The 12908-nt window shown below is 57.2% G+C and overlaps 1 protein-coding gene across 1 annotated transcript; it reads right to left on the minus strand.

The window, feature by feature from the left end:
- Nucleotides 1-7512: 7512 nt before the first annotated feature.
- LOC129508246 (RIMS-binding protein 3A-like) lies at nucleotides 7513-12450 on the minus strand. Its single transcript, XM_055323255.1, has one exon. The coding sequence runs from the start codon at nucleotides 12448-12450 to the stop codon at nucleotides 7513-7515; it is 4938 nt and encodes a 1645-aa protein (XP_055179230.1).
- Between the last annotated feature and the right edge of the window lie 458 nt (nucleotides 12451-12908).

Genomic DNA, 12908 nt, shown 5'->3' on the forward strand with positions numbered 1-12908 from the left:
CCTCTATTGGCCTTAGTTCCCTCATCTGTAAAATGGGGCAGATTTGGCTTGGATGAGGCAGGAAGAAGCCCAGCAGAGCCTCAGCAGATGGGGGGGGGGAGTACCCTGGGGCAAAGGTGGGGATAAGGTGAGGCAATGCTCCATTTCCTCAGTGAGGTTCCTCTCTAGCCCCTGAGGGGGGCAGGAGTTGAGAGAGCAATCTTCTGAATCTCAGCAGGAAACAGGGTTCTGGAGCACCAAGAACCTCCTGAGGGCTCCGACAGAGTAGCAAGAGGGGTATGAGAGGACCAAGGCCGCAAAGTGGGGAGGACTTGGAGTTTCCAAATTCCAACTTTGCAACTTTCTTTTGGGGAGCCTTTCCGCATCATCAGGGTTCAGTGAGGCTTCCTGTGGCAGTGGGGGAGGGGGCCAGCTCCCTCATGGCCAGGACATGGAAGCCTCTGGGGTGGGACAGCAGCCTCTGGTCACAGTCACGAGGGAGGCTGGGCTCAGTGACTCTTATCTTGCCTGACCTTGTGGAGGCTGACCACTCCCTCCTTCTAGAAAATGTGGCCCCCTGCCCTCCCAGAGGCCTCTTTCTCCTTAAATCCTCATGGTTCTGGGGGTGGGGCCTCTGTGCCTAATTCTACCCCTTGACCCACCACCCTGGAGTTCTTTGCGGGCCCCACCTCACAACCACCTTCCCTATGCTTCCCACTGGAGACCCTTGGGCATTTCTGGCTCAGCAGGTCTGCGCCTGCTCGATTATCCCCTCCCTCCCCAAAGTGAAGCTCTTCGGAGCACCCTGTTGCCCAAGCCTTGACTACCAGCCACTCCCCAGCACCTCCTGCCCTCCCCCCCACCAGTTCTACCAATTTGAATTCCTGACTCTCCCTCCTAGCTCACCTCCCTAGACCTAGGCCCTGCCCCCAGGCTGGGGGAGGGAATCTTTCAGATAAGGGCAAGGGGCCAAGGGACACACCTGGGTTCAGACCCTGGCTCTGCTACCAACTGAGTGACCTTGATGAATGACCTCCTCTCTTAGCCCAAGTTTCTCCATCTGTAAAAGGGAGAAATAATTACACCATCTGGATAGGGTTGCCGTGAGCAGGACAGCAGGACGTGAGCTAAGGCACATGGTGAGAGCTCGTAAAGGTCAGCTCTTATTGGGAAGCGCCCATGGATAGCCCCAGGCCAATGCTTTCTTGGATGGGTCTTGGTTAAAGGCGAATTGGTGCCCGTGTCCTAAATTAGGAATGTGCCACCCCACAGACCCCAACATCAGCTCCACACCAGATCCAGAAGCAGCTATTGAGGGTGTAACATGCAGTTAGATCAGGTCTGATGGGAGAAGTGGTAAAATGAATGGGTAATTTACTCATTTACAGGGATTATGCCTGGGGGCTGTTCAAGCACCTGGGAGGGGCAGCTAAATCCAGTGAGGGTGGGGCCCAGTAGAGAAGCTTTCCTGAGACAGGATAGAGGGCACTTTTAAGGACACCTGGGAGTGAGTTGGCTAGAGGGGCAGAGCAGCTTAGCCCCGAAGGCCAATTTTAGGGAAGAGGAAATTGAAGCTGAGAATCAAAAATTGCCTGAGGTTTCCCAACTGGATGTGGATGGTCCAGGATTCGGATTCAGCCCCCACCCCACTCTCAGGCTGAGCAAGAGGGGCCAAACCCCCAAGAAGGCACTGTTAAGCTAAAGGTGGGGCCAGTGTGGTTCCCCAGGTGAAGGTCAATATCCTAAAGGTCCAGCCAGGTGGGCACAGCCCCGCCAGGTGGTCATTTACCAGAGGATTTGAAGAGTTTACCTGCGGGTTCAGGGCACAATATACAAGCGTTAGACACCAGGGCTTTTGGGAGAGGGGGACACCTGCAAATACAGAGCATTGCAGCCCAGAAAACATCCACTGCAGACCCACCCACCTCCTGGGAATGGGGCCGAGCCCAGAGGCTGCCTGCACCTGTGGGGCCAGGTGAGGTGTCAATAGTACCACCGTGGCTCCAGGAACCCTCAGTGCCCAGGATCCTGGAGCCGGCTCCACCTGGTTTCACAAGACCGAAGCTGGCCCAGTGTGTTCTGCCTTAGGTGGAACATCTTACCTCCCACATGCCCCCACCCATCCGACTTCCACTGGGGTGAGACCAGCATGGGGTGGTGTGTGACCAAAAAAGTAGAATGAGCTTAAAATGGGCCTTGGAAATAACTCTGAGGGTTTTGGGGTGTGTTGGGTTTTTTTTTTAAGTTTTTAAAAATTTTACTTGAGAGAGACAGTAAGAGACAGCACCAGCAGGGAGGAGAGGGAGAAGCAGGCTCCCTACCCAGCAGGGAACCCAACTCAGGGCTGGATCCGAGGACCCTGGGACCATGACCCGAGCTGAAGGCAGACACCCAACCATCTGAGCCATCCAGGCACCCCCTCTGAGTTTTTTTTAATTATTATTGTGTCCTGATATTTTGAAAAATGCACTGTAGCAAGGGGCAAATGGGGTTAGCACTGAAAAGTAGAGGGAGATGGACAGATTAGTCCCAGGGGGCTCCAGCTGGAAGGGGGTCTCCATGGCAGGTGAGCCTTAGAAAAGGCTGGAAGGGGGATCCCTGGGTGGCGCAGCAGTTTGGCGCCTGTCTTTGGCCCAGGGCGCGATCCTGGAGATCCAGGATCGAGTCCCACGTCGGGCTCCCGGTGCATGGGGCCTGCTTCTCCCTCTGCCTATGTCTCTGCCTCTCTCTCTCTCTGTCTCTCTCTGTGTGACTATCATAAATAAAAATTTAAAAAAGTTTATAAAAAAAAAAAGAAAAAAAAGAAAAGGCTGGAAGGAGGGAGTCCCTTGGGCATCTTCATGCTGTTTCTGTGGCAGCTGCTTTTCTCTTGCCACTGGGTCTCCTTGTTTGTGAAAGGGGGTAACTCATACCAATGCTGTGGGGAGCAGGAGCAGGAAACAAGGTCCGTGATGAGAAATAATTGAAAGCCTTTCCTCTGTGGGGGGAGGGCTGGTGAGGTGCTGAGACTTGCCCTGACCAGAGGGCCCTGGGCAGAAGTGGACAGCACCAGGACAGGCTAGGTGACCCTTGCTCCAGAACTCTCCAGGCTCTTCAGATGCTGCCCCTTTGCCCACTCCATAGGCTCTTCTGCCCTCTGGCCATCTGGGTTTCCCATTCCCAGCCCCTCCTGGGCAGGCCTGGACAGGCTTTGGGCCTCCAGGTGGTCCAGTCGGTTGGGGAGAGGCCCCAGAGCAGGCCACAACGAGGCACCTGCTCCTTCCTAGCCTGCCCACCTCACTAGACCTGCATGACCTTCCTGTGCCTTTGCTCAAAGCTTTCATGTTCTCAGTGCCCTGGTGGGAAGCAAGCTGGATCTTGACCCGTCAGCCCCTGCCACCTGTGTCCTTACCAGCTTTCTTAGTCTTCCTTTGGGTCCTGACTCTGGGCCCAATGCTCTGTACATACAACCCGCTCAAAATAACCTCCTGCCCCATGCCCAGCCCTGCCGGAGGTGAAGGAACTGAGGTTCAGAGAGCCTCCCAGCTGTCCACTGGCAGGCCAGGGTGTGGACCTAGCTGGCTGGGTTCTGCAGCCCAGCTGCTCCACCACTCCATGGCCCTGTCTCCTCCAGCCCACCAGGCCTTGTGCTTTTTTACTCATTCACTAAAACTTCCCGTGGCCTCGAGGAAACTAGGATTTGTAGGAACAGGACTGTAAGAAGAGCTCCCAAGAGCGAGGCTTCCCTGCGGCTGGGTGTCAGACTTGCCAGGGCTTCTACGGATTGGGGGTGCCCAGAAAGACAACCACTGCAGGTAGGGAGGAGGGGCACCTCAGGGTGCTTTGATGAGAGGGGAGGGAGAGAATAGGGATGGGTCGGGCCAGAATCCGAGGCCTGCCGGGTCAAAGAGAACACAGATGTGGGTTCACGAAGCTCCTCCCCCGTACACCATCCTTGGGGAGCAGCCCTTTGTGCACCCAGGCTGCCCCCTAGTGGCATCAGCAGGAAGTTCCGGGGGACTGCGAAGCCCTTCAAGGAGAGGGGGCCCTCACCAGTGAGTAAGTACCTGTCCCTAATCTCTTTCCCCTGTCTGTGCCACTGTCCCCTTATTGCCCCAAATATTCAATCACTCATTGTTCTCATGCCTCAGGGCCTTTGCTTCTGGTGTTGCCACTGACTAGGATCCCCTCTTCCTCACCTACCCCAGTGTCCCAGGGTCAGAATTAGTAAAGGTATCCTTTACTACTCAGGGTCAGCATCTTAACTCTATACCAATGGATTAAGCCCAGTGTGTGGTATGAATGCCTGGAGCCCAGGCCAGTGTCTGGGCCCAGCACAGAGAGGCCACATACGGAGGCTCTACAAAACCTGCTTGTTCCTTCATTCAACATGGATTTATTGAGGACCCACCATGAGCCAAAGAGATCTCTTCATTTGTGGAGCTTACACTCTGTGGAGATGGCTGTGTGTGTGTGTGGCGGGGCACAGGAGACAAAGACCATGGCAACAAGGCAGCTATAGATTAGGGCTGGGAGGGGGTGAATAAAGCAGGGTAGGGGCTGCAGTGTAGGGTGGGGGGATGCCACTTCATAACCTCCGAAGACTGTTCAGCAGCTGTTGGAACAATGGGAGCAATCTTGACCAATGGTCAGGGAAGGATGCAAAGTGAACAACATTAGGCAACAATATGGTTAGCATAATTCTCATTGGGTTCTCATGGAATATCGTCATTGTCTTTAATTTTGAAGGTAGGTAGGGGGGCACCTGGGTGGTTCAGTCAGTTAGGCGTCTGCTTGGGCTCAGGTCACCATCCCAGAGTCCTGGGATCGAGCCCCACATCAGGCTCCCTGCTCCACGGGGAGCCTGCTTCCCTTTCCCTCTGCTTGCTGCTACCCCTCCCCCAATTTGTGCTCTGTCAAATAAGTAAAATCTTTTTAAAAAGTGGATTAGAAAAAAAAAAGTAGATTAGAATTTCTCTTCTTTTGATGAACTGATGTTGCTCTTCTAATGTGTGGAAAACACACTTGTCCCTACCCCCTGGGTCCATGGGCAGCCCCCCAAGCCTCCTAACCTGTGCCCAGGAGCTGGTAGGGGCCAGGTTCTCCTCTCTTACAGGAGTGGTTTTCTTGTTGTTCATTGTCCTCAGACTCCATTCAAGGCTGTGAGCTCACAGGGACCTGACAGTTTGAAATACCGTGAAAGCTGAGTAGAGAGATTTGCACACCTATGTTGGTAGCAGCATTATTCACAATAGCCAAGAGAGTGGAACCAACGCAAGGGTCCACTGACGGATGAATGGATAAACAAAATGTGGTCTGTGCATTCACTGGAATATTACTCTGCCTTAAAAAGGAAGAATAAATAGATGCTACAAGGCTGAATCCTGAGGACCTTATGCTTAGTGAAATAAGCTAGACACAAAAAAGACAAATTGACTTTGTGAGTCTACTTATAGGAGGTCCCTCAAATAGTCAAATTAATAGAAAAAGTAGTTTAAAGATTATTGGGGGTATGGGGAGTCGTTTAATGGGAACAGAGTTTCAGTTTTGCAAGATGGAAAGAACTCTAGGAATTGGTTGCATGACAACAGGAATTATACTTAACTGAATTATACACTTAAAAGTGGTCAAGATGGGAGGTGCCGGGCTGGCTCAGTGGGTAGACTCGGCAACTCTTTTTTTTTTTTTATTTAATTTTATTTATTTATTTTTTTTGAGTCGGCAACTCTTGATCTCAGGGTTGTGAGTTCGAGCCTCGAGTTGGGGGTAGAGATTGCTTAAAAATAAAATTCTTTAAAAAAAGGTTCAGGGATCCCTGGGTGGCGCAGTGGTTTAGCGCCTGCCTTTGGCCCAGGGCGCGACCCTGGAGACCTAGGATCGAATCCCACGTCGGGCTGCCGGTACATGGAGCCTGCTTCTCCCTCTGCCTGTGTCTCTGCCTCTCTCTCTCTCTCTCTCTCTCTCTCTCTCTCTCTCTGTGTGTGTGTGTGTGTGACTATCATAAATAAAATAAATAAATAAATAAATAAAATGAAGAGGTGATTAAAAAAATAAAAATAAAAAAGGGTTCAGTAAGGGGCACCTGGGTGGCTCAGTGTTTGTGCATCTGCCTTTGGCTCAGGTCGTGACCCCACGGTGGGATCAAGTCCCACATTGGGCTCCCTGCAGGGACCTTGCTTCTGCCTCTGCCTATGTCTCTGCCTCTCTCTGTGTGTCTCTCATGAATAAAAATCTTTTAAAAAAGCAAGTTCAGTAAGGAACAGTTTCCTTCTCAGGATGAGGCCAGACTTCCACCCACGAGGTATGTGTGTGTGTGTGTGTGTGTGTGTGTGTACCACAACTGCTGCACTAGTTCCTATATTTTGTGAGGGTAAGGCAGCAGTGTGTCAGGTTGATACAATCTCTGGATCGGTTCTGTCCCAGTTTCTGCCTTCAGCTCCAGTGGAACCCTCTGGACCCCATTCCCCAGGGAAACTGCTAGTGGCTCCAATCCTTCTGTCTGTGAGGAAATGCTTCTGGTCTTTTCCTCCTGCACCCAGGCAGGTGGTGCCCTTCTTTTGACATCATTGTTGGACTCAGGGAAACAAAGAGGTGTCAAACAGAAGCAGAGAAGGATGAAGACCACCTTTCCTTCCTACTCTCCCAGAGGGCGAGCCTGGAAGACTGTGGGAGCAAGCAGCCCTGCAGCTGTGTGACCTGACAAGAGGGCCCCCCCGCCCCGAGCCTCAGAGGCTCTTCTGTAAGATGGGGGAAATAGGGAAACGCCCTCCCAGGGAGATGCACTGGGGAAAGGGGTCAGTTATTAATGCCATGCACAGTGGGATCCCCAGTTGGGAGATGCTGATCCCACCTCCACCAAGGCTGACACCCAGGGTCACAGGCACCAGCATCAGTCTTTGGGGCCCTGGTTCCTCAGCCTTGGTTCTTGGCTGACCCCTTGGTGGCCCTGCCAGAGACCCTAAGCTGAGGCGCCCCTAAAAAGGAGGTTCCCTCCCCTGCTGGAACACTTATCTGCAGTCATTGCAGGATCCCCAGACAGAAGAGAGAGGGGGGACAGGTATATTTGAGTTTCCCTTGGTTGTGCTTTTACTTCTAAAGTATTATCTTTCTTTCTTTTTTTTTTTCCTATGAACATTTTAATGAGTTGAACATAAGATAGAGAAATAATGTTCTGGTCAACTTTTTTTTTTTTTTTTTTTAAGAGGCAGGCTTTTCTTGTGACTTTCATACAAGGCAATGGATGAGAAAATGCATACTGAGCACAGAAAAAAGCACTTCTCCAAATACCATCGTGGTCACTGACAACTCCAAAACAGCCTGTCGGACTCTCATGGGCTGCTTGTTTGGTTTTCTTTGGGCTCAGTTTAACTTAAGCCCTGCTCCTCTCAGAGGCTAGGGGACACCTGGGGACTGCTGTCAGTTACCCACAGTGACGCTTGGAGCAAGTGCTGCTCACGGAGATGAGGAGGAGTGCTGGAGGTAGGGTCCCAGTGCTTGCTTCTCCTCTGGTGGGGTGTGGGTGGCCAGCGGCCACTACCCCGGTGGGAGCCTTGCTCACTCTCCATGGAAGGAAAGGTGATCCAGGAGGTGGGCTGGGACTAGGCCCCTGTGACCACCTGACTCCCCATAATAGAATCCCTTGTCATCCACAGGCCCGTAGACCGTGACCACATCCCCTGCCCTCAGTGACAGCTTGCCCTTCACCCTACCCCCTGCACACCCATCCTTGGGGTCATAGTCCAAAGCTGCCATCATAGTTGTTGGAGTCCACAGTGGTGACATCCTCGGGTTCCCTTGGAGCATAGGAAAGGAGCCCTGGGGGCTGGTGAGCTCCCCAAAGTCGTCGAGGTGGGCCACAGGTGGCAGGTACTCTTGCACTGGCAAATGCCATCTCCCATCAGTCTGCTTTGTGCCCACCTTCACCTCGGCCACCAGGTGGCCAGGTATGTTGCCCACTTGCCCATTGCATTCACCGCGGTAGAAGCCACAAGGGTCCTGAAAGCCCCACACTCTCAGCAACTGCCCTTTCTGGAAGGCCAGCTCCTCCTCTGCAACCTTGGGGTTGGCAGACATCACCAGAGGGTCATAATCAAAGAGGGCCACAAAGACCCTGACCAGAGTGTCCACCCCTGTCCCCAGTGGTGAGGGGGCACCCCTGGACATCTTAATGACTTTGCTGGATGGAGCTGGACAAAGGGCTGGGCTGGACTTCGGGAGCTGGCACTCTCTCTTGCCCCCCAGAGCCTGACCTCTCCCATTCTGAGTCTTAAACTCCTTTCTCTGCTCTCGCCTCTCTGTGCCCCATAGACTGAAGCACACCGCCGCCTCCTCCTCCTTCTGCAAAATGTCATGGAAATCTGACACATATGGTTGGCTGGTGTCCAGTTGGGGAGGGATGAACACTTGGGGATCTTGCTTTTGCCTAAGGATCTTCTCAAGGGCAGGCTTTTCTGGATACAGTTCTTTTTTGAGCCTACACTCTGGAAACAGATGAATGACTCCAGAAGCAGGGCTTTGTCTGGTGCTCGTGTGCCAGCAGTGGTCTTCGTCTTCCCTAGACTGGCCACTGGACAGAGGTGGTCTGTGGTTTGGGGAACTCTGCTGGAAGAGCAGGTCCTTTCTGCAGACCTCCTGGGCTTCTGTAAGCCCCTGGGCTTGGCTGGCAGACCCTGCACTTGCACATTCTCTTTCTGGACTCAGGCTGGGCTTCGCGAACTGCCTCTTTGGGGGCTCTTCAGTGAAAGCTTCTAGAAACTTGGCCTGGGGCTCCCCGCAGCTTCCAGGAGTATGGGAGCTGGTTTTGGCATTCACGGGAGCCAGCGCCAGCCTCTGAGAACAGACGGGGACAGTGACTCTGCAGATAGATGAGTCACCACAGGTGTAGTTAAAGGAAGAAGTCTCTGGCAGCCGGTGACAGGTGAAGTAGTCCTGAGGGATCTGGGCTGGCACTGAATCCAGGGACTCTCCCCAAAGTGACATGGTTCTCACAGAGACATTCTGGGACATCAGGGGCAGCTGGACCTGGGAAAGTTCCAGCAGGGTGCTTCCGGCAGTGGCATCAGCAACCTCCGCAACCTTGAGCCCGTCAGCATACACAGAGTAGCCAGTGACCTGGACGCCATTGGATGACCCAGCAGAGTCGATGGTTACCGGGAGCCAGCTGACCACCAGGAGGCCTGGTGAGGCATGGCACTCCACCAGCACATCCAGGGGAGGGTCAGGGGGTCCTGCCAGGGGCGTGTTGAAGGTGATGGTAGAGGACATTGTTTCCCAGTGCACCTGCAGCAAGTCCCAAGGCAGCTGCACCTCCACCCGTGCCTCGTACCGCTCACCAGGACGCAGGCTGTGGAAGGTGTAGCAGCTCACACCTGCTGGGGTCAGGGCATGCTCCTGGTCATTGAGATACACCATGTGGATGTAGCTGCTGCTGCTGTGCACCCAGGTAATCTTGGCCGATGTGGCTGCAACACTTTGCAGGTGTAGTTGCATGGGGGCCATGCAAAGAACCCCTCGGGGTCCCAGAAGGGGTCTGGAGAAGCCCTTCTCCTCCACACACTGCAGCAAGCCCAGCCAGCTGTCTTCTATCATGGCATCTGAGATCTCTGTTGCCACTTCTGCCTGGGAGCCTGCCCTCACCATCTGGCATGGCCCCTTGTCCATAGCCTCCTGGGCTTTCCAAGGCAATAAGCTGTGACCAGTGTCCTCCTTCAAACGCGTGCCCTGTCCAGGTGGGAGTCGAGTGGGGCCAAAGTCAGAGGATTTGGAAGGCAGGCAGTCCAGGATGTCACTGTCTGGAATCTGCTCCACCAGGTTAGAGGGCACCAGCCCCCGTCGGCCATCCTCAAGCTCCCCTTCATAAAAACCGTCTTCATCCATGTCCCCAAAGATATATACATAGTCCCCAGCTGTCAGGGGCAGCTCACTCTCTGGATGCTCATTAGGGCCCTTGAAAGGATTGTAGCTATACCGAGCCAGGAAGATCTTGAACTTGGGAGCCAGGGGGGCCTCTGGGTCCCCCTTTTCCAAGGTGGAGGACACACTGTCAGGCTCGAGATCCTCCACCTCGCTGGCTGTGTCCATATCCAGAGTAGGACAAGATGGCACTGTGGCCCACACGGACTCCACCTCAGAGGAAGAGTTTGACTGGGAGCTAGCTTTCTTAGCCTGGGACCTGGAGTCCAGAGGTCGATTGGCTGGGACTTTGTCTGGCCCTTGAGGGTCACTGCCTGGCTCCCCTATGGCAACTGGGCTTTCCAGCGGAGAAGCTTCCCGACTCTCCCGCTTGTCTCTGCTGCGCTGTGAAGATGCTTGGTCTTCAGGCCCCGGCTGGAGCTCGGTCCTTCCGCTCTCTCTAACTTGAGCCTCAGGGGCTTGGGGGGCCTCTGGGGCTTCCTGGAGAGGGCGACCAGGCTGACCGTGAAGCGCTAGCATCTCCTCGCGAGCAGCCTGGAGATCGTGCAGGGCCTTCTGCAGGTCGTGCTGCAGCTGTTGCTGCCTGTCCTGCCCGCGCGCCGCCTGCTGCAGCAACTGCTCCGCCAGCATGCCGGCGGCGTCGCGCTCCTGGCACGCGCGGCCCAGCTGCCCGCGCACGTCGTTGTTCTCGGCCGCCACCTTCCGCGTCCAGTCGGCCTGGGCCTGCAACCGCGCGTTCTCCTGGGCCAGCCGGGCCCCCTCGCGGAGCGCCGCCTGCAGCTGCGTCTCGGCCTCCTCGCTGCGCCGCCGCGCCGCTGCCGCCTGGGCGCCCAGCTCCTCACAGTCGCGCCGCCGCGCGCCCAGCTCCAGCTCCAGCGCCTGCACCTGGCGCCGCGCCTCCTCGCACGGTGCGCCCTGGCCGTCCGCCTCGGCTCGGGCGCTGCTGGTGGCCTGCTGCCGCGTCAACTGTCTCTGCAGGCGCAGCACCTCCCGCTGGGACTCGCGCTGCAGCCGGTCCAACTCGCTGATGTTGAGCCACTGGGCTTGGGCTTGGGCGGCAACCCCGCCAGGGCGCTGGCCACTGCCGAAGCCCGAGGCGACGCTTGCCTGCAGCAAGTGGCACTCCTGTCGCAACTCTTCGATCTCCTTGTCCTTGGCCAGCAGCGCGCTCGCCTGCTCCGACAAGTCCCGGGCGCGCTGGCGGGAAAACGCCTGGCACAGCTCCAGGCCAGCGAGGCTCTCGCCCGGCACCGGCGCGCTCACAGCCCGCAGGCTGGTTTCTTGCAGCTTTCGGGCTCGGTCCTCTAGGCGCCGCGCGAGGCCTGTAAGCTCCGCGTGCTTCACCTTGAGCCGCTTCACCTTGTCGTCCGACTTGTCCTGGAAGCCTGCGCGCCGCAGCTGCGTGTTCTCCTTCCGCAGGCTGGAGCAGCGGTGTGCCAGCACCTGCAACGCCTCGGACAGCTCCGAGTTCTGCTTCAGCAGTTCCTGGTAGTCCAGGCCCAGCGGCGAGGGGGTCCCGGCTTCGCAGGGCTGGCTCCCGGAATCTTCTCCCGGCGGATCGCTAGGTCTCCTGTGCTCGGATGGCGGCGGCGGCGGGGGACTCGGGGAGCCTACGATGGAGGCGCCTGGCGAGGAGGCCTGCTCCTCGGATTCCTTGGGGCAGCTGAGGGTGCTGTCGAGAGAGCGGGAACGCGCTGGTGCCAAGGAATCCAGAGAGCCGGCCCGCGCGTGGAGCAGGCCGTCTGGGGAGGTGGAGCACCCGGCGGGCACCACGTCTAGGGAGCGGGAGCGCACGCGGACGCCAGAGCTCAGGCTGTCAGCATCCAGGGATTCGAGTCCACAGACGGACTTTGGGGGCCCGTGGGCGTCGCCGGCGGTATGGGGCGGCGGCTCTTCCGAAGCGTGCGAGGCTTGCGGATCGTGGGAGCCGGGCAAAGCGGGATGCCAGCGGAAGTGCTCTAGGATGTACTTGAGGAAGAGCTGGCGCTCCACGTCCAGCGCCGCCTGCAGGTGTCGGATACGTGAAGCCTGCTCGCCGTCGGTGTCCCAGCGGAGCTGTGCCAGCACTTCCTGAAGGCGACAGCTGCACTGAGCAGCAGCGACCTCGGGCGCCCCCGCGCGGCCACAGTAGCCACGGTTCACCAACTCCTCGGCCAGCTGGCGCTGCAGCTCCCGGGCCTGGCGCAGGACGCCGTCGCGCTCGCGGTGCAGCAGCTGCCGCAGCTGCCGCATCTCGGCCTCTTTCCAGCGCAGCAGCTGCCGGATCTCGGCCTCGCGCTCCCGCAGCACGTCCTCCTGCAGCTGCCGCAGCTCCCGGCCGCGCTGAGCCTCCCACTTGGAGCGCAGATGGTCGACCAGCTGCTGCCGCTCCCGCTCGGCCGCCTCCCGCAGCTGGCGCGCCTGGGACGCGAAGCGCTGCCTCTCCGCCCGCCCGCGCGCCCGCTCGGCCTCCAGCTCCACCCGCAGCTTCTCCAGCTCCCGCCTTTGCTCCTCCAGCAGCGCCGCCGACGGACCCGGACTACTCGGCTTCTTGGGTGTCGCGCGGCCGCCGCCCGAAGAGCTGGGCGAGTCTTTGGTCATGGTGGCCACGGCCCGGCCAGACGCCTGACTTCGCCTGGCCCAGGCCGCCGCTAGCCAACGGCCACCGCCCCCGCTGCGGCCAACCGCCCCGCGCGCCCCTTCCGGCGCCCTGGGGATCTCCGCGCGCCCCTTCCGCCTCTGAGCGCGTTCCCCCACCCTCTCCTGCGGGGGTACTAGCCTGAGCTCCTCTCCTGGCTGCCCACGCAGGAGCTGGGCTCCAGACACCCTTGCTCAACGCAGCCCGTGTCCTTCTGGGAGGCACACGGGTGGCTTTGATCCTAGACCCTTCCGTGTTCCTGGTGTCATGTCCTTCGTGACCTGCCGGGGGATACTCTCCCAGGCACTGTACAATCCCTTTCAGGCCAACTTGTGACAGGCAAGCGCCCGCCACTGCTCTGGGCCTGGAGGGAGGGGCTCCCTGTGTGGGTCAGGATCAGGATGGGGTGTGAGCAAATCCC

Source organism: Nyctereutes procyonoides, unplaced genomic scaffold (assembly GCF_905146905.1).
Source record: "Nyctereutes procyonoides isolate TBG_1078 unplaced genomic scaffold, NYPRO_anot_genome, whole genome shotgun sequence".
NCBI lineage: Eukaryota > Metazoa > Chordata > Mammalia > Carnivora > Canidae > Nyctereutes > Nyctereutes procyonoides.

Coding starts and splice junctions, on each gene's coding strand:
- LOC129508246 (XM_055323255.1), bottom strand. CDS start 12,450: ATGACCAAAGACTCGCCCAGCTCTTCGGGCGGCGGCCGCGCGACACCC.